Source organism: Loxodonta africana, chromosome 3 (assembly GCF_030014295.1).
Source record: "Loxodonta africana isolate mLoxAfr1 chromosome 3, mLoxAfr1.hap2, whole genome shotgun sequence".
In the NCBI taxonomy this organism is placed as follows: Eukaryota; Metazoa; Chordata; class Mammalia; order Proboscidea; family Elephantidae; genus Loxodonta; species Loxodonta africana.
The window spans coordinates 81,394,608-81,413,992 of record NC_087344.1 but is presented as its reverse complement, the minus strand read 5'-3'; the positions used below and the strand labels follow the sequence as shown (position 1 = coordinate 81,413,992).

General features: G+C 44.5%; 1 protein-coding gene across 8 annotated transcripts in view; it reads left to right on the top strand.

The window, feature by feature from the left end:
* The first annotated feature begins 354 nt into the window (after window positions 1–354).
* The window catches only part of ERI3 (ERI1 exoribonuclease family member 3), a 137,170-nt gene continuing 118,139 nt past the window's right edge, over window positions 355–19,385 (top strand). For 2 of the 8 annotated variants that reach the window (XR_010321385.1, XM_010595302.3), the window contains exons 1-3: window positions 542–745; window positions 2,740–2,815; window positions 16,099–16,376. Coding sequence is in view for 7 of the 8 variants with exons in the window: in XM_010595302.3 (XP_010593604.2) it covers window positions 611–745; window positions 2,740–2,815; window positions 16,099–16,376 (489 nt within the window). In the remaining variant the exon portion in view is untranslated. Of the gene's footprint in view, window positions 378–522; window positions 746–2,730; window positions 2,816–16,098; window positions 16,377–19,385 lie in introns of those variants that run through there. The other 6 variants (XM_023554638.2, XM_064281869.1, XM_010595300.3 and 3 more) reach the window with 6 other exon arrangements.

Here is a 19,385-nt window from a genome sequence, read left to right as displayed (position 1 = left end):
CTGAAAATTGCATGTCACTTTATGAGTATATTGGAAGGCGGAGAAAAGGGAGGTGGAGGAGCTGGATCGCTATAGGCATTTACAAAGTTTTCGTTTTTTTAAAATTCCTTTCCCAGCTCAGAAGTGAACCCCACCTACCCTCCATTCACTGTCTTTTGCGAACATGCAACCTCAAAACTACAAGTTCCATAAGGCCAGCCGCTGGGAGCCACCATGTTGACACACCTTAGCGCGCATGTCGGCGGGAGAGCGAGCATTTGGGGAGAGGAAGCCCCGCCCCCCCGCAGCCCATTGGGCGAAGGAGCCGGCACCGGGCTCCGCGGTTGGCCACAGCGCCTGCCCGTCTGCTGCGTTGGTCGGGGTCAGAGTGCGCGGAGGTGAGTCGGTGTGTTGTGGACTCGTGGTGCTGGCTGCCGCTGTTGAGGCGGCCGGGAACGGGCGGTGGGGAGCGGGCGGCGCTGGTCCTGCGTCGGCCTGGCCAGCGCCACAGTCGGCGCAGGCCGCACCCGTCGCCGTAAACTGTCCTGAGCGCTTGCTGAGGCCGGGGCAGACGTCGGGGCCTGCACCTGAAGGGAGCCTGCCGCGCTGGCCCCAAGGAGGGGGCGTTGCCATGGCGACAGCCTCTCCCGCAGCTGACGGGGGGCGGGGGCGGCCTTGGGAAGGAGGGCTGGTCTCCTGGCCCCCTGCCCCTCCCCTTACGCTCCCCTGGACTTGGATGGGCCCGACTTGGGGGCAACACCCCGGGGTGGGTGATGTGGAGAGGCCCCCCAGATTGGGCCCTGGCTAATGCATGCGGGGTGAGGGTCGCGGCGGAGATGGTTTGTGTAGCCTGGGGTGCTGCCTCATGTGCCCACCTAGAATGCATGATCTACTGAGTAACGTTCTAATGGAGAGGGAACAGGGCATGGCTTTTTAAGACAAAGTGAGGTGATTAAGGAGGCTGACTTCTTACCTGAGATTACTAAGGAAGAGAAAGAGATTTGACCAGCGCTAGAAACTGAGCAAGGAGATAGTTTATAGAACATCCCCTCCCCTCTTCACCATACAGACACACAAGGTTAGCGGTTTCCCTTTTTGTAAAGGCGTAGTGATGGTAGTGGTGATGGTAGGAGGAGTGATAAGAGGCCTGATTTGACTAGCCTTCTGTTTGTCTTTTTTGCAGATAGTCTAGCAACAGGTGTTTTCTTGAAACAAAAAAGCATGAACTTGGATTGGGGTTTGACTGTGGGTTATTGCAAAATATAACTGTTCTTGTTTATTTGGAAGATGCTGGATGTAGGGCCCCTCATCTGGGGTTTGGATTCTGTCCTTAGGGTGGACTTTGGAAACTGATAGTGTCTATCATTGCCTCTGCTAGAGGTCTCTGGCCACTTCTGTGGCATTTACTGTTGTCAGACATTTCATCAGTCTCTCAGCTGAAGGGCAACTAAACATGAATCCTATTGACTAAAGACTAGACTTTATTTGAACTATATAGTAGGTTGTGATTGGCTGAATGATTTTTGATTGTAGAGTTTCTACCAGAAATTGGCTTCATCAAATTCTGGTTTATTCTGACTTTATCATACACAGCATTCCTTGTTTTAGTGGGTTTGTGAGTGCAGCGTAAGTATATTATACCTGAGTCCCCTACCATTTAAAAGCCAATTTATAAACAGGGACTTGGAGTGTGACTCCACTAATGTGTGTATCTGTGATCTTGGTTAGAAACCACTTGGCTGCCTTTCCTCAGAGAGGTGGGGTTGGGGGAAGGGAGCTGCCGGGAAGTGATTGATAAGGTTTCCTTTATGGATTCTGTGGTGCTTCACTGGAGCTCAGAGCACTTTGGCAACTTAAGCACTCCAAATTAAAAGCTCATTAACAATTCCTGCCCAAAGATCCTGTAAATAATCAGCTAGCTAGATCATAGAGCTTGACTGAGAGTTCTTCCAACTTGAAATTTCCAAATAAAAGTCCTTTCATTCCCTCTCATTTTGAAAAGTGTTTTCTTTGTGTTGGGTTAAGTTGGTGAATGGCATTTTCCTAGAGGATCTCAGTAGAATAAAGCCTTGAATGTGTAGAGTGGTAGATAGGTATAGACTGGTTCCAATCCTAGATATTTGTGCAAAGGGCATTGCTAGCCTAAAAGATCACAACTCTGTTACCTCTAGTCCCTTGGAAGATCTGCATTAGGTGACAAATAGAGTAGATGTCCATTGATGATTTGACTTGGAGTTTAGTTACCTTGATTGTCTTAGAACTTGGGGCAGACCTGGAAGTATCCTGGAATTGTTCCATGGTCTATGTGGCCATTTGCAGTATGACCTGTGACTTTGGGAATCAACCCTTCCCCATCAACTCTAGTCCAGGCTTACTTCCCTGAGTTCTGAATACTGTCAGCCTTACCGGTGCCCCCTACTTAACTAGGGTTTGGGATTGTCCTTCATGGCCATCTTTCTCAGTCCAAGCTCAGATATTATAAATGTTTAGCTTCTAGGAGGTGAGCTTCTTTAGGAAGGAAAGTATACTACTGGAGAACACAAAATTCATCATTCCAAAAACAAATACAGTGCTAGCTTCAGAAAGTTCTGTAGGGGCACTGTCCTGCACTGTCCTTCTACATAGGTGTAATCCCAAGGTAGTTATGGTTTGAGTTTGAGGCACAGTGTAGTCCTTAAATTGTTCCAAACAGTAGCCCTGTGGGGATTTGATCCTTTATGTTGAAATAGACTTGTTGCAGAAATCTGTATTTATCCACAGCATTGGGGCTTTCCAGCTCTCACAGAACATTCAGCATCCCCTGCTGCCAGTCTTGGCATCTTCGAAGTAAGGAGAGGTGAGAATCCTGTTGCATGGTCAAATTTGGCTTGACTTCTTTCTTCTGAGTATTTGGGCTCTGTGGGTGGGGGCTAGGGAGCAGGTGCAGATTGTACTTTTTCTGTTGCTTCTGATAAAGCAGCATGTACTAAAAAAAAAAAAAAAAAGCCTATTGAAACTCATCTAAAGTCTATAAAGTGGTGGGAATTGGAGGTGGGGCATACAAACCCTCAAGTTCTGTCTTGATATCTTTATGGGGATTTCATGAGCACCTACTTTAGGTTTAGGATGGTTGAGTAGAGCCAGCACAGTCCTTTCTCCTCAGAAATACACATCTTGAGATTATAGGAAGAAACACATTCATTTGCCTTTTGATAATGCATTTGACAAAGGCCTTTGGGATCTTGATTTATTTTGGGTTATGAGTCACCTTTAGGTGGATTGTTAATCCCAGCTTATCTCTATTTTGCAAGGATCAGGGGCTGTCTAAAAAGGTGAACTGTGATGATTGATACCGGGGACTCGGAGGCCATTTGTTCAATAAATACTTACTAAAACCCTACTTTGGAGCCTTGATGGTGCAGTGGTTAAGAACTACGGTGTGCTGCGGCTGCTGACCAAAAGGGTTGGCAGTTCAAATCCACCAGCTGCTCCTTGCAATCCCTATGGGGTGGTTCTACTCTATTCTATATGGTTGCTGTGAGTTGGAATCGACTCGATGGCAATGGGTTTGGTTTAGTTTTGGAAGAGCCTACTAAGGGCCAGAACTTTGCTGGATGCTGGAATTGTAGTGGTATAACAAGACAGATGCTGTCCCTGGCAACAGAGAGCTTCTAGACTCACAAGAGAAGACAGAGTGAAGAGGCAGTTAACAATACACTCTGAGAGTCCTGTAATAAGGGAAGTGTAGGTGCTTTAGTAATACTTAGAAGGGACTCCAACCCAGACTTGTGGGCTCAGGGAAGCCTTTTCAGAGGAAGTAACCTCCTCACTTAGAATTAAATCAAGAGATGAGGGACAAAGTGTGATCAGAGCCTTGTTGAGTTTGAGAAACTGAAGTTCAGGGTGGTTGAAACAGAGTTTTTAATGGGCAGGGGACAGGAGAATATGGTGAGATAAGCTGGAAAGGTAAGCAGAGGCCAGAGCCTTTATAAAGTTTTAAGATTAGACTGTCGGATGGGGTTGGAGTGGTGGGTTATACCAGAAGTTGGCAAACTTTTTTCTGTAAAGGGCCGGACAGTAAAAATTTAGACTTCGCAGATCACTGTTGAAACTACTCTGCTCCACTCAGCTCTACTGTTGTATTCTGAAAGTAGCCATAGACAGTACATAAACAAATCAGCATGGCTGTGTTCCAGTAAGATTTTATAAAAACATGTGGTGGGCAGGATTGTCCTGGGGACCACCATAGTTTTCTGACCCCTGGTTTAGACTACTTTGAGAGCAATAATATTAAAGGTTTTAAGCAGTGGACTGACATCATATTTGTGCTTCAGAAGGTTTGCTCTGATTTCAATGTGAAAAATGGCTTGAAGGGGATGGCAATGGAGGCAGAGAGACCAGTAAGGAGGCTGTGGCAGTTATACGGACAACATCTTATATTTCCCCCTTTGTGGCAGTATTTTGGCCCGGAAAAATTAAGTATAACAATCTTTGTGTAAATGTGTATACTAATTTCTTGGCCATCTGCTGGAGCTTAAAAGGATGCTTATCAAAGAATTTATTGGAGATAGCAGTTCCTATTTCACAGACTGGCAAAGAAGTAGGAAGAGGAAGTTGGTGTAGAATCAAATAAATAGATTTGGGAACTATTTTCTGTTAAAGGAATTGTGGAACACGTGGAGCCCTGAAAGAGATCTTGGTCGTAGGGCTCATAGGCTAGCTTACTTGCTTTGAATTTCTTGAGTATACACATAGGGGAGGACCCATTTTCTAAGCTTCCCAGTGAATTGTCCCCATCCTGTGTATGTCCTACTCAGTCTCTCCTTCCCTTGCTTGTGGCAAACTGATGGCCTTTTCCAGGTTTTGAGAATGTGTCCCAGTTTAGGTATGATGGTACATATCAGACACAGGGACCAAGTAAAGTATTTGTTGAGTGTCCAGTGAATAGGTTAGAGCTGAAAGTCCTGTGCCTCCTCTTTCCCTTTATCTCTCCCCTCCTATAAGCCCCAGAGAACTTGCATTGCTGGATCCTGTAGGTTTCTGATAACAGTATTTATGTGGCCTTAGGCAAGTTTTGCTTCTCTCATCTGTAAAACAGAAATAATGGAACTTACTTCTTAGTGTTGGCTAAAAGATTTAATGAGATAATATATATATAGCTCTGAGGGCAGTGTCTTGGTACTTTTATTACTAACAGTATTTTACACAATAATTTTTTAAAAGTGGCCAACAGCTGGGTAACTTGGCCTTTGGCTTAGTCTGTTTTGGGTCTTCTCAGTTGTCATTGTGACCACGTGATAGAACATAGCCCCTGGTGGTTACAGCCAGCAGACAGGAGGAAGTTATAACAAAAGCAAGGCACTGCTCTTAGTAACGGGAGATTTTCAGACAGCAGGAGTGCCATCCAGAATCCTGGAACTTTCTTCAGGGTGGACCTTAGCCCTAGCACCATCAGTGATGTAAATTGAGTTAGCAGCTTCCTGATAGAAATTCACCAAAGTGTGATATCCATTTCTCCCTGTCTCTTTGGGGTGATTTTTTAGTGTCGCCACCATTGTGGCCCTACATCTTTATAAATTGCCTCTCGAATGTTTTGTGTTACTTTTAACCACCGCTCTGGGAAGTAAGTCAGAGTGTCAGCATTATTGTCCCTGCTACCCATGTGAAGAAACTGAGGCCCAGGAAGGTTAAGTGAGTTGCCTGAGGTCATGCTGTGAGATGCTGTCAGAACTAGAACTGATTTGCCTCCAAATGAAATTGTGTTAGCTTATTGCTGTGATTTCTCTTCCCTTGAGTGAGAGATGAATAGTCATTGCAGAACTGTAGTCTGATGCAGCCTTGTCCAGATGTGTTAGGCTTAATTTGGGTCCCACTTTATCCACTTGGTCCTGTTGGGTTTTAATTGATGACTGCTAGGACCAGGGCTGTTTGTGAAGCAGATTTCCCTTTGGGTCTTTGTTTTTAGCCTGTCCTTCTTTGGGGACATTCCTGGGGGAGCCTTGGGTTACGAGGGATTGCTTTGATATGTTCAAAATTGTGCCTTGTGCCCCACAGCTACAGGTAAAATCAAAAGGCAGATAATTTATGGGAGTGTCAGAGCTGGCCGCTGGCACCTCAGGAGGCCATTAGTATGCCTGTTCAGATCCTCTGTGTCCTTGCAATTGATTCCTCTTTGCATGAGCCTGATTTGGGAAGCTGTAGATCTGTGGGTAGTGATTGGATGTGACAGTCCAAACACCGGTCCCTAAATTAATCCTTTTAATAGTATTCTGGCACCAAGGTAATTCTCTCTCTCTCTAAACTGGGGAGGACAGAATGGGGTAGGCTGGGAGGAAGGAGAGAGAAGGAAAAGAAAAGAAGCTTTGCTTGGTGCTTAGGGCCCTGCTCTGTTCTGGAATGTTCTGATTCCAGAGCACTGAGTGTCATGACTTTGGGCATACTAATTCATTCAGCAAACATTTACTCACATTTACTTTGTGCCTTGCCCTGTGCTGGATGCTGGGGATACAGAAATGAATAAAACATGGTCCTTGTCCTTAAGGATCTATGTTCAGCTCAGTGTTTCTCAGACTTTTAAAACTCATGCACCATTTATATAAAAAGACAAATCTCATGCTCTTCTTTAATGTTATTTGAAATTTTAAAGCGTCTGTCAAAAAAACAAGTCGAAGAAATTATCATGTCAAATACCTACATATATCTGCTACCTTCCATATTCCCCTAAACCAAAACAAAACAAAAACCAAACCCATTGCTGTTGAGTTGATTCCGACTCATAGCAACTGTATAGGACAGAGTAAAACTGCCTCATAGGGTTTCCAAGGAGCAGCTGGTGGATTTGAACTGCCGACCTTTTGGTTAGCAGCTGAGCTCTTAACCACTGTACCACCCTAGCTCCCTGAAAATTACTGGTAGTGGGAGAAACAGATACCTAAAAATCTTACAATAAAGTGAGATAAAAGTTATGAAATAGGAATAAATTGTGCTACTGGAGCACTCTTAAGCAATTAACTTTGTGAGGGGGTGCCAGAGAAAGCAACTAAAAAGAGATTTGAGCTGAGCTGGATTTTGAAGAAGGAGCAATAATTTGACTAGTAAAAAATAGAGGAAGTAGATTCCAAAATAGAGGGAGTAGCGTTTGCCAAGGCCCGGATTTGTAAAGGGAAATGTCACATTTGGAGACCTAAGGAAGAGCTGGTTGTAATTCTGCCTTCTTCCAGTTTCTCTGCTCTGTGAGATGGGAAGATTTATTCCTCCAGACTTGTATTGAAAAGAGGTTTTGAGTTCCTTGTGCTGCAGTTGTGTTACTCCAGGGCACCCCTCCTTGCTGCTCCTTTTTGTGCCCGGGGGTGCGATTTATTTTTCTTTTTAAAATGTAAAAAGAAAATGGTGTAATAATAGAAAAAAAAGATAATTATGAAAACAAATTTGGATGATTTGGACAAACCTAATTATTGCTTATGGTTATGTTATTGTTAGTTGAAGTCACACTTTACCTCCAAAGAAGGTGATATGTGTCATTAGCCCTGTGGCTGATGGGAACATGAGTCAAATGGGAAAATGTGGACCATCAGGCTTGGGAGAGGAGAGCAGGGCCCTGAAGCTGAGCACCTCTGAGCCTTAGTTTCTTCATTTGCAAAATAGGAATACTGTTACCCATTTTGCTTGATAGTTGGGAGGATTAAATGGGATAAAATATGATGTTACCAATATATACAGTGCCTGGCTTATAGTAGATTTTCAGAAAATGAGTTTCAGTTTCCTCTTTCTCATTTATTAACAAGAGCTTTCATTTATTGAGCGCTTACTCTGTGCCGGGTATTGTGCAAAGCACTGTATATATATCATATGATTGAATCCTATAATGTTCAAAGAGATTAAGTATTATTTTTGTAGCTATCATTGTAAAGAATATATGGTGGAGTCAGGATTTGGACCCATGTTTGTCTAATATCAGTGTTTTAACAGTTAGGTTGTATGACTCCATGCTTCTGTGCCTGTTCTCCATCTTGGAAGGAGGGGTATAGGAGGTGCTTGAGTAGTTCTAGGTACCTCTCCTCTAGGGTCAGGTGTTGTCCACAAGTGTGGAAGGAGGTGCTTAAAGTGACAAGGCATCTATCCCCTTCCCTCCCTCCATATCTAGCCTATTATGGTGTCTTAGGATACAAGCCTTTGCCCACTCTCGTGTGTGATGGAGTTGGAACTCACTTGTAGAACTTAGCAAAGAGACATCTCCCAGCTTTGACCCAGGAAGAAGTTTGCTAAAGCTGCTGAATCTGACTAATGGGTTCACAAACAGCAGGCAAATCTCAGTTGCTTTTTTGTATGTGCCCCCCTTGAGCTTCTGAGACTGGACAATGGAAGCCTGCTATGGCCTGTGATGTTGTATTTAGAATCTGGTGTCCTGAAGGCCTTTAGTAACTTTAGCCCTGCTGATAGTTTGGGATTAGCAGCTGCTTCTGATGTTGAGGTAGCTCTCCCTAGTCCTGTCCTAGAAGTAGTGGCTGTTGCTGCAGGCCAAGGCAGTAACATGTTTAGAGAGGAGGGCAGTGCTTTGTTGGGGTTTAGAACCTGGCTGTAGAGTTCCTGCTTCCATCCCACTTTTGGGCCATCAGGAGGTCATGCTTTGTTTTGTCTTCAGCAGAGGACTGCAGTCTTCAGCAGAGGCCCAAGCCTCTTTTGAGACTGTGGAAAGCTTAGGGGATGAGTGGTAAGGCCTGCTCCTTGTGTTGGAGCAGCCGGCAGAGGCTCTGGATTGGGAGTTGGGAGCCTGGGGTTCTAGTTTTACTCTGACTTGCTATGTGAACCTTGGGCAGGTCCTTTTCTCTTTCTGGAGCTCCTTTCCCCTGGCTGGCTAGATTGTAACCTCTGAGTTTTTCACCTTCGACAGTCTGATTTTCACAGAAAGTGCTCAGGCAGTAAGAACGCATTCATTAGATTGAAGATTATGACTTTTGAAGGCATGCAGCGTTTATTTATATTTTTCCTCAGCATGATCTTTAGCTGCCTAAGACGAAGCCTGTGACTAAGCAAGTTCCAGACAGGTGTTACTGTGCTCTTTGTTGTTGCCTTTGTGGCTCAGGTGCTGAGGACTTATGATACTGTAGGTCAAGTTGGAACAGGGACTTGCCCCAGGACTTGGAGCTGAGGAAGGCACAGCTGTAGGGATCCCAGGTGCTTCTAGTCAGCTAGACTCAGAACCTGCTTGTGGTGTACTGGAGTTTCCCTGGAATATACCCCTCCTTGTCCAGGCTGGCTTTTAATGAAATGGATTGAACCCAGGGATGGTACAAACCCACACCCTCCCTCAGAGATTCCAAGTATGTGTGGTTGGGGACATGGGGTGGGAGTAGACCACATATTTCATGATGGGCTTCCCTTGTTTTCCCATCCCCCAGGCTCCTCTGGCCTGTGTATGTAGATATTAAAGAATGGTCCCCTCCCTTTGCCCTCCCTTCCCCCATCCAGTAATGGAAGGCTATAAAATGTCTATTTACCCAAGACACCAGAATGACTCCTCTGTGGTTCCACTAATCTGGTGATTTGGTGCTTCTTTGGTCTCTCAGGTAAATACAGATTGAGTCTTTTTATAAAGGCATATTATTTCCCTCATTAAATGTGTGTTTTGGCACATGCGTTATTTACCTGATAGACAGTAATGGCTGCAGAGGAGCCATTGCTGTCTGTTGTGTAAATACTCTGCACAGAGACCATCCTCCAGGGGCTGTGGCTCAGGCCTGTTTCTCTAAATCGGGCTGGCACCGTAGCAGTCCCTCTTTACCCCTCACTTGTCATTCTTGGGGGGCTGGTCTCTTCATTTTGAGGAGGGAATCATTCATTTTCCTCCTTGCTGTAGGCAACTTACTACTTTATTTTGCTAGGAGAAGGGAAAGGATGTCTGAGAAGCAATGTGTATAAATCTTGGTCTTTGATGAAAGATGTTGTTAGCTGCTGTGGAGTCAGCCCCTGACTTGTGACCCTATGCAAACAGGATTAGACACTTGTGATCCATAGGGTTTTTGTTGGCTGATGCTTTGGAAGTAGATTGCCAGGCCTTTAGTCTGGAAGTGTCTTTGAAACCTGTTTAGCATCGTAGCAACAGGGACAGATGGGTGGTGGCTGCAGTGCGGTGGATTGTCTGGGAATTGGACCCGGGTGTCTGCATGGAAGGTGAGCATTCTGTTACTGAACCACCACTGCAGAGATACATAGACTCATACACTGTTTCTTTTGAGCTCTGCCCCTCAACTAGCTGCTCAAAGCTCCAGTTGATGTTATGGACTTATATTCTGCAAACTTGTGACCAAAGTAAAAAGGCATCAGTACCCAAAAAACCAAACACACTGGCATCCAGGCAATTCCAACTCGTAGTGACTATAGGGTAGGGTAGAACTGCCCATTGAGTTTCCAGGGTGCACCTGGTGGGTTCGAACTGCCGACCTTTTGGTTAGCAGCTGTGGCACTTAACCACTACACCACCAGGGTTTCCAATAGGAAAGGGAAATCCTAGGGGGTGACAAGGTCGGGTGGAGAGCTTCTGCAGGGAGTACAGAGGTGTTTCCTGAAAAGGCTCTAAAAGTGGCAGGAGTGCCCATCCAGGGGGCCATTGAGTAGAGGTCTTTTATTGGAGACTTAGCTGGATAGAGGAGACTGTTTGGGCAGAGAGATGCTTTGATTGTTGGCTTTTACCAGCCTCCCTGCCAGAAGAGAGCGTGCGGCCTACCTTCCTTGAGCCGTGTGGGGAGATTGCTTTATCACATACTGGTTGTTCTGTTTCTTTCTTTCTTTTTTTTTTTAAATCACATTGCACATGGATTTTAAAAAATAATTTTTTAAAAGTTTTAAACAGTTGAGTTAACATAAAAGCCAGTAAGTACAGTACAATTTTTTTCCAGAACCATTTGAGAGTTAAGTTGCCACCTAATGTACCATCACCCCTGAATACTTCGCGTGTATTTCCTACAGACAAGAGCATTTGCCTACTTAATCACAATACAGCCTTAAAAATCGGAAATTAACAGTGATATGTTATTTCCATCTAATCCTTCAAGTTTTGCTGATTGTCTCAGTGATGCCCTTTGTAGCAAAAGGAGCCAGTTCAAAATCATGCCGTTAAATTTAGTTATTAAGTCTCATTAGACTCCTTTTAAGGAGCAATCAACTCGATGGCAGTTGGTTTTTGGTTTTTGGCGGTGCCGTGGTTAAGAGTTCAGCTGCTAACCAAAAGGTCAGCAGTTCGAATCTACTAGGAGCTCCTTGGAAACCCTATGGGGTGTCGTTCTCCTCTGTCCTATAGGGTTGCTATGAGTCAGAATTGACTTGATGGCAGTGAATTTGGTTTGGATTTGGGTGGTGCAACTTATAAGCACTTGGCTGCTAACCAAAAGGTTGGTGGTTTGAACCCACCCAGTGGTTCCACGGGAGAGAGACTTGGCGATCTATTCCTGTAAAGATTACAGCCTAGAAAACCCTATGGGGCAGTTCTGCTTTGTCACATGGTGTCACTATGAATTGAAATCGACTTGACGGCACCTAACAACAAGCCTCCTTTTAGACTTACCTCAGTAAATGTTCCTAGATATTCATGACTTGATACTTTTGAATATGACAAGTTTGTTATTGTGTAGACTGTCCCTGAAGTGGTTTGTCTGATATTTTCTCATGATTAGATTCAGATGATGCATCTTCGATAGAAATATCACAGAAGTGATGTTTTTCTCATTGCATCCTATCAGGTGGTGCATGATTTTGATTTATCCCATTATTGATGTTGATCATTTTGATCACGTGATTAAGGTGGTGTCCACTAGCCTTCTCCATTATAAATATTCGTGGCACCCCCACCCCTCGTCATATTTAATAAGCTTTTGAGGGGTGATACATTGAAACTATGTAGATATTCCTCATCAAACTTTACTTTTATTATTTATTTATTTAATCTTCATGGACTCCTGGTTTCCTTTTATTCAGTGCATTGTAATCCATTACAATCATTATTTATCTTGATGTTAAAATTGTTCTCTGTTTGGCCAGTGGGAGTCCCTTCAAGCTGGCTTCTGTATCCTTTTGACATGTTCCCATCATTCTGTGAGCATTTCCTTGCTTTCTGGCACAAAACGTTCCAGGCTCACTTAGTACTTTCCTTGCCAAAGCTTTGAAATAAGCCATTTCTCCAAGGAGCCCTGGTGGTTTAGAAGGCCAGATCTGGGTCCTAGGTATGCTCATTGCTGTTGAAGTGTTGTGCTCTCAGACCTTTTAGTAGATAAAGCTAGAAGATATATAAGCATGTGTGTATATATTTGCATATAAATATATGTACATGATATCTGTACTCACATTTGCATCTGTATTTCTATATCTTATCTATATCAGAAACCGTGAGTTTACACTGTTACTGCCAATTCCAATCCAACAGCATAGTGTTCATTCTAATTTTCTCCCTTTTCATATCTTAACTCCTTTCCCTGACGGTGAGAAACCTGGTTCCTATTATCCTTAATATTTCTACTTTTTTGATCAGTCCTCTTGCATGCAAACTAATCTCCCACTTTTGCCATTGCCCTTTTCTCCCATGGGTGCCATTTTACCCTGCTTATGACTCCCCATGTCAAACTGCCTGTATATGGATGCCCTCGTCACTCCCACTTGAGTTCTGACATGCCTACCTGTTTCTGCATGGATGCCTACCTCTCCCTGCTTGGACTTTGACGCTCTGCCTTCTGTTCCCTCCATCCAGCTGGTGTAGACAACTATCTTGCTATTCTACACCTAATGGCTTTAGGCTTGAATTGTTCAGGAAGGGAAGAGGAAGATTGCCCTCTGTTTCTTGACTTGAGCTGAACGGTTGTTAGAAGTTTAAGAGAAGTATAGAACCCAGTTGCTGACATGCGGAAGGCTTGTCTCCTAATGTCTACTCTCTCTACTCTCAAGACTTCCTACAGGAGAGACTTTTTGATGTGGATGAAATCGAATGAGACAGTGAGGGCTGCAAGCAAGAGGAGCTCTGGTCAAGAATGTGCTGTCCATGGGAGGAGATAGGGTATAAACAGTATGCTATATGGGAGGTCCAGAGCATTTTAGGGATGCTCTGAGGCTGCTTTATGAATTAACTGCATTTGTAGGCCAAGAGTATGGGAATCCAGGCTTGGCCAGATGGGCCTAGCCAATAATATTAAGCTAATACTTTTGAGCAGTGCCAGACACTGCTGTAAGTGCTTTACATGTGTCATGTCATTTCATACTCAAGGAGTAGGTGCTATCATTATTGTCATTTTACGGTGAGGAATTGAGGAACAGAGCTTGCCCACAATGCCATGGCTAGTAATTGACAGTATTTCAGGATTCAAACCTGGACTACCCGTTGCCGTCGAGTCAATTCCGACTCATAGCAACCCTATAGGACAGAGTAGAACCGCCCCATACGGTTTCCAAGGAGTGGCTGGTGAATTTGAACTGCCGACGTTTCGGTTAGCAGCCATAGCTTTTAACCACTACGCCACCAGGGTTTCCAAAAACCAAACCCATTGCCGTTGAGTTGATTTAGACTAAAAAAACCAACCAAACCCATTGCCGTCAAGTCAATTCCATCTCATAGCGACCCTATAAGACAAAGTAGAACTGTCCCATAGAGTTTCCAAGGAGCACCTGGTAGTTTTGAACTGCCAACCTTTTGGTTAGCAGCTGTAGCACTTAACCACTACGCCACCAGGGTTTCCAGATTTAGACTAAGCTCCCCCTTAATCATGATACTTAATTGCCTGTAGTATTTGGTAGATGGGGTCTGGTTGACGGTACATACAGTATATACTATATACATGCATTGGAGAATGTTAAAACCTTTAAAAAGCCCTTCTGTGTTAACTGGAATGGAAAATCTGCTCAGACTGGTGTATCCACTCAGCAAGGCTTCCACTACTGTTCAGGAGTGGGTGATACGAAGTTATTTTAGATACAGGCTTTCAAAGGGATATCGGCACTTTGCCTTTCCAAGGGATTAGACAGGGAAACTCAAGCCAGCCTTTGCCTACCCTGGGCTGAGGAATTTTAGCTGCATTTTTGGAGCGGTCATAAAGTGGTGGTGAAAATAATTGCTGCACTTGGGTAGGATCCATGAAGAATTTAAAATACTTTTTGGCCTTAATGCCACTGAATCTCCATAGAATCTCACTATAAAAAAGACAAGCCAAAAACCAAACCTGTTGATGTTGTCAATTCTGAGTCATAGCGACCCTACAGGGCAGCGTAGAACTGCCCTGTAGCGTTTCCGAGGAGTGGCTGGTAGATTGAAACTGTTGACCTTTCGGTTAGCAGGCAAACTCTTAATCTATAAACCAAACCAAAACCAAACCCAGTGCCGTCGAGTCGATTCCGACTCATAGTGACCCTATAGGACAGAGTAGAACTGCCCCATAGAGTTTCCAAGGAGAACCTGGCAGATAAAAAAAAAAAAAAATAGGGACAGGGAAATCGAGGCCCCACACCAGCATATACCCTAAGTTTTTGCTGTTTACTCCGTGAGTTAGGAAGAGCTGGGAAGAGAAGTGATATTTGATCTTGCCCGTGTCTGCTCAGGTAATAGTGACCTCATTGCCTTGGAATATACTGTGGGCTTCACAGGGTGCTGTTCCCTCTACCTATGCAGAGGGAGTTCGGTGCCCACTTGCAGCCATTCAGGGGCAAACTTTTGGCTCTATTTTAATGGTGCTTAACCCACCACCCACTGCCGTCGTGTCGATTCCGACTCATAGCGACCCTATAGGACAGAGTAGAATTGCCCTGTAGAGTTTCCAAGGAGTGCCTGGTAGATTCGAACTGCCGACCTTTTGGTTAACAGCCATAGCACTTAACCACTACGCCACCAGGGTTTCCTTAATGATGCTTAGGAAGGCATAAACTATGGCCATTTCTGTTTTGAGCACTGAGATTTCTTGTTTGACTTGGAGGATAAAACAAACCAAACTCACTGCTGTCGAGTCGATTTCTGACTCAGAGCGACCCCATAGGATTGTAAATCTCTACGGAAGCAGACTGCCATATCTTTCTCCCGCAGAGCCATTAGTGATTTTGAACTGCTGACCTTTTGGTTAACAGTCAGGCGCCTTAACCACTTCGCCACTAGGGCTTCTTTTGAGGGTTGAGTTTAGGGAGGTTTGAGTGTTGTGTATAAAAGGAGAAACATGCAAAATTTCTGCTTTATTCCTATGTATTTTTTAGGAAACTTCACTTATTTCTGAGTAAAACTTTAGGCTTTGATTTTATTATTTTGTTAGCCCTCTGGGGAGCAGACATTCTACAAATTTAAAAGGAAAACTGTTAAAGGAAAAGTGATTCAAGCTTTTTTTTTTTTTTTTTGCACATGTTCACTCAGAAAACTTTACTAGACTTTTAGCAATGTTCGCATTACTGCCACATCTGGGTTTTCTCTTTTTCTTCCCTACTTAAAAAAGTCCCACAGTCATCCAGGGCCTCTAGTAGAGAGTGAGTCTAAATGCAGCAATGGGACAGCCTAAGGCTGTTACCAGCTGTGCTCTCCAGGCATTGTTCATTCCCCCAGGGTGCCACTCACTAGTGTGGGGGTTGGTGAACCACCAGAATATCTTGAGCAAAGTCCCCTGTGATTGGCTTTGTTCAGTTTCATGTTGGGGGAGGAGGATATATGGAGATGTCAAGGTACAGACAGGAAAGCCAGGGGCAAATGGCTCATAATGGAGGGGCTGAGGAGAGAGTGTGGGCATTTTCCAGTGTTAAGTCTGAGTCTACTTAGCTTCCAGGATTGATTGTCTAACTGGGTCACCTCATGCTACTTTGGGACCCTTAACTGTTGCCACCTGAGAAGTGACCACAGAATTTCTCTCTTCTCTCTTTTGAACTTGAAAGTTCCACTTAAAGATGAAGGCCAGTTGCATGTTGTTTTGAGAATGATCTGGGAAACTCAGAGCTTTGATAATACTGCAGGTGCTAGTATTAGGGTCTTGAACTTCAGTAATGAATACTGTGATTTAGAAAAGGGGCCCAGAAACTGGGCAGTGGTTCATGTTTTGTGATTATTCCTGAAGACTGGGTGGAACAGGGCCACAGTGGGAGGGGAGTAACACAGGCTCTCTGTTTTGTTTTTTTTTTTTTAACTTTCCTTCCCCTAAGTTTTAGATGCTTCTGGATGTTCAATGCTAGCACCTTTACAGACTGGAGCAGCTCGATTTTCTTCATATTTACTTTCAAGAGCAAGAAAAGTGCTGGGCTCCCACTTATTTTCTCCTTGTGGTGTTCCGGAGTTCTGCTCCATATCCACCAGAAAGCTGGCGGCGCACGGCTTTGGTGCATCCATGGCGGCAATGGTGTCCTTCCCTCCCCAGAGGTATCACTACTTTTTAGTGCTGGACTTTGAGGCCACGTGCGACAAGCCGCAGATCCATCCTCAGGTAACTGCTGTATCATTGACTGAGAAAGGTGGGGTGGGCAAGGAGGGAGGGAGAATAATCTTGCCTCCTGGGACCCAGAGGAGGTTTCTCGTGTCGTCCTGGCTTTTTGCTGCTCACCCGGAGGTCCTGCCTTGGAAGCAGGATGTGGTTCAGGCGTGGTAGAGTAAGGTAGAACTGAGAACTGATCTCTTAGGAGAATTGGGCATATTTTTTCTCTCTGGTCTCAGCTTTTGCTGTCAAAATATTTTCTTCTCTTCCATCCTTCCTCTCTTTTTTTCCCTCTTCCCCTTTTTTGTTTGCTGCTGCTTTTTTTTTTTTACTGAGTTCTGTGGTAGCCCGCTCTAAGATGGCCCCCAATCATCTCTGCCTCCTGGTATTTATGCCCATGGTAGTCCCCTCCCACACTGAATCAAAGCTAGCCATGTATAACCAGTAGAATATAGTGGAAGAAACAGTGTGTGACTTCTGAGGCTAAGTCATAAAAGGCATTGCAATTCCTTCCTCTTTTGAATTACTTGCTGTGGGGGAAACCAGCCATCATGCTATGTTTGAGAACACCCAAGCAGCCCTGTAGAGAGGCACATGGAACTGAGCCTTCTGGCCTGAAGCCAGTACCATCTTGCCGGCCATGTGAGCTATCTTGGAAGTGAATCCCCCAACCCCAGTCAAGCCTTCAGATGACGGCATCCTCAGTGGACATCAGACTTCACCTCGGAAGAGACCCTGAGCCAGGGCTAGCTAGCCTAGCCGCTCCTGAATTCCTGACTCACAGAAACTGTGAGAGATAATAAATGATTATGTTTTAAGCCACTCAGTTTTGGGATGATTTGTTATATAGCATTAGATGGCCTGAACAAGCACCGTTGTTGGTCCATTGGAAAGGAAAATTTCTTTGCCTGTTTTTTTTTTAGTCACGAGCTGTGTTCAGAGACCTTTTACCTTTTAAGATAGTGCCGTCAGGAAGCCTGGACTAGCAGCAATGAGGCATATAGACAGATAGGTGATTAAATTAGAGTGCTTGGGGTTCGTTTTCGTTTTCGGGGAATGTTTGGGATCTGATGTGGCGGCTCATTGTTGTGCAAAAACCAAACCCAACCCAGTGCCACTGCGTTGATTCCAACTCATAGGGACCCTGTAGGAGAGAGTAGAACTGCCCCTTAGAGTTTCCAAGGAGCACCCGGCAGATTCAAACTGCTGACCCTTTGGTTAGCCCCTTTGGTTAGCCCCTTTGGTTAGCAGCCCTAGCACTTAACCACTATGCCACCAGGGTTTCCCATTGTTATGCAGGGGCCTTGAATATGCCTAGCTCTAGGTCTGTAACTCTTTCCTGTGGGGCGGGGTTAGCAGGGTGTGTAACTATGGGATACACAGACATGCTGTTCTGGGACCAGTTTTCAACTGGCAGTAAGCAGAAGGGGATGAAGAGGGTCTCTGTGTCAGGCACTGAGACGCAGGGAGGAGTGGGGCTCATTCTTAGATAAACTAGGCTCATTTCTCCTGGTTGGTTTTTTCCAGGAAGGGGTCTGTCTTTAGAATGGTGGTTTATCTTACGTAAAGCAGACACTCCAACCCCTTTATATTTCCCTTTCTCCCCTCTTCTTTCCTGTTCTCCCTTAAAGGAGTGGTCTGCCTTTAGGGCATTGGGATCAGGTCTGCTGAAGCTTAGGAAGACTAGGAGCCAGATAAGGAGAATGTTCTAAGGGAACGAGCTTTGGATGAAGAGGAATGCTGCTTGTGAGCTACTCTCTGTCTCTTGCTCCTGCCCCTCTGTAGAGTCTTCTCTGTCTCCCAAAACTAATGGATTTTCTCCTTGCATGGTGGATGTTTCTGGCTGGTGGGTTGAGAATGTGGTTATGCAAATTCTCCCAGAGTGGAAACTGGGGATTCATATCCGAAAATGCCACATTATTTCCCTACTGATGTGGATATCATTTACTGAGTAGGTCCCAGTGGGACTGAGTCTAAAACTCAACACATCCCTGTTGCATATGATTCATCCCTCTTCTGAACACTCATGATCACTTGGCATCTCCCTTAAGGCATTTACTACTTTCTGCCTCCTGGCACATGCTTATGTATGTTTTCTTATCTTTTCAGTTAGATTATAAGCTCAGATAATTATATAGGTCTGTTCTCTTGTCCTGCAGAAGGTCCTGCTATTGTTCCTTAGGCTTTAGCCTGATTCATGTCTCAGTTTGGTCTGTCTGTTAATGTTACCTTTCATCTCTCCTTCAAGGAGATTTTTTTTTTTTCCAAGTGCTTAAGATATACTACAGTACAGATTTAAACTACTTGTGTCACCAGCTTCCTTCCCAGACCTCGGCACCAAGGCTCTCTAGACCCAGGCTGTGGAAGGGCTTCATTCTGTTTACCAGGCTCTGGGCCTGATTAAAGATTATCACCAGAATCACTGAACCCTGATGATGTGATTCCAAGGGCGCTTAAGGAATTGGCTGCCCTGGTTCATTATTAGCAAAGCATTAGCTGTTGCTTTAGAGAACTCAGGAAGAAGCATTTGCTGTCTTGCTTATCTTTAAAAGGGGAATACGAATGATCTTGGAAATTATAGACCTGTTAGTTTACTGTGATTCTAGAGAAGATACTTGACCTGATCGTCAGATAATCAATCAGCAAACAGCTGGAAGAGCGTAGGGTACTGAGTAATAACTTATATGGGTTTGTGAAGAAGAGCAAATCCCGTCAGATCAATCTAACTTCTTGCTGTGACATAGTGATGGATTTGAGTGGATCTAGGCCAAGTGATAAATGTAATGCATCTCAACTTCATTAAGCCTCTACAATGCTGTGATCAACAGGTGGGAAGGTGAGTTTGGGGCTAGATATCTACGCTGGATTGCCCATTGGACCCCCTTAGGAAAGGGATGGGCAGATCAGTAGTGACTTGAGACTTGTTAGTTGCAACTTAAAGCTTCTTCCTTCTCCCCCTTTTTTTTCTTTAAAGTTTGCAGATAGCAAGATCCTAGTAGAATTCAGAGAAAGCTTAGAAGA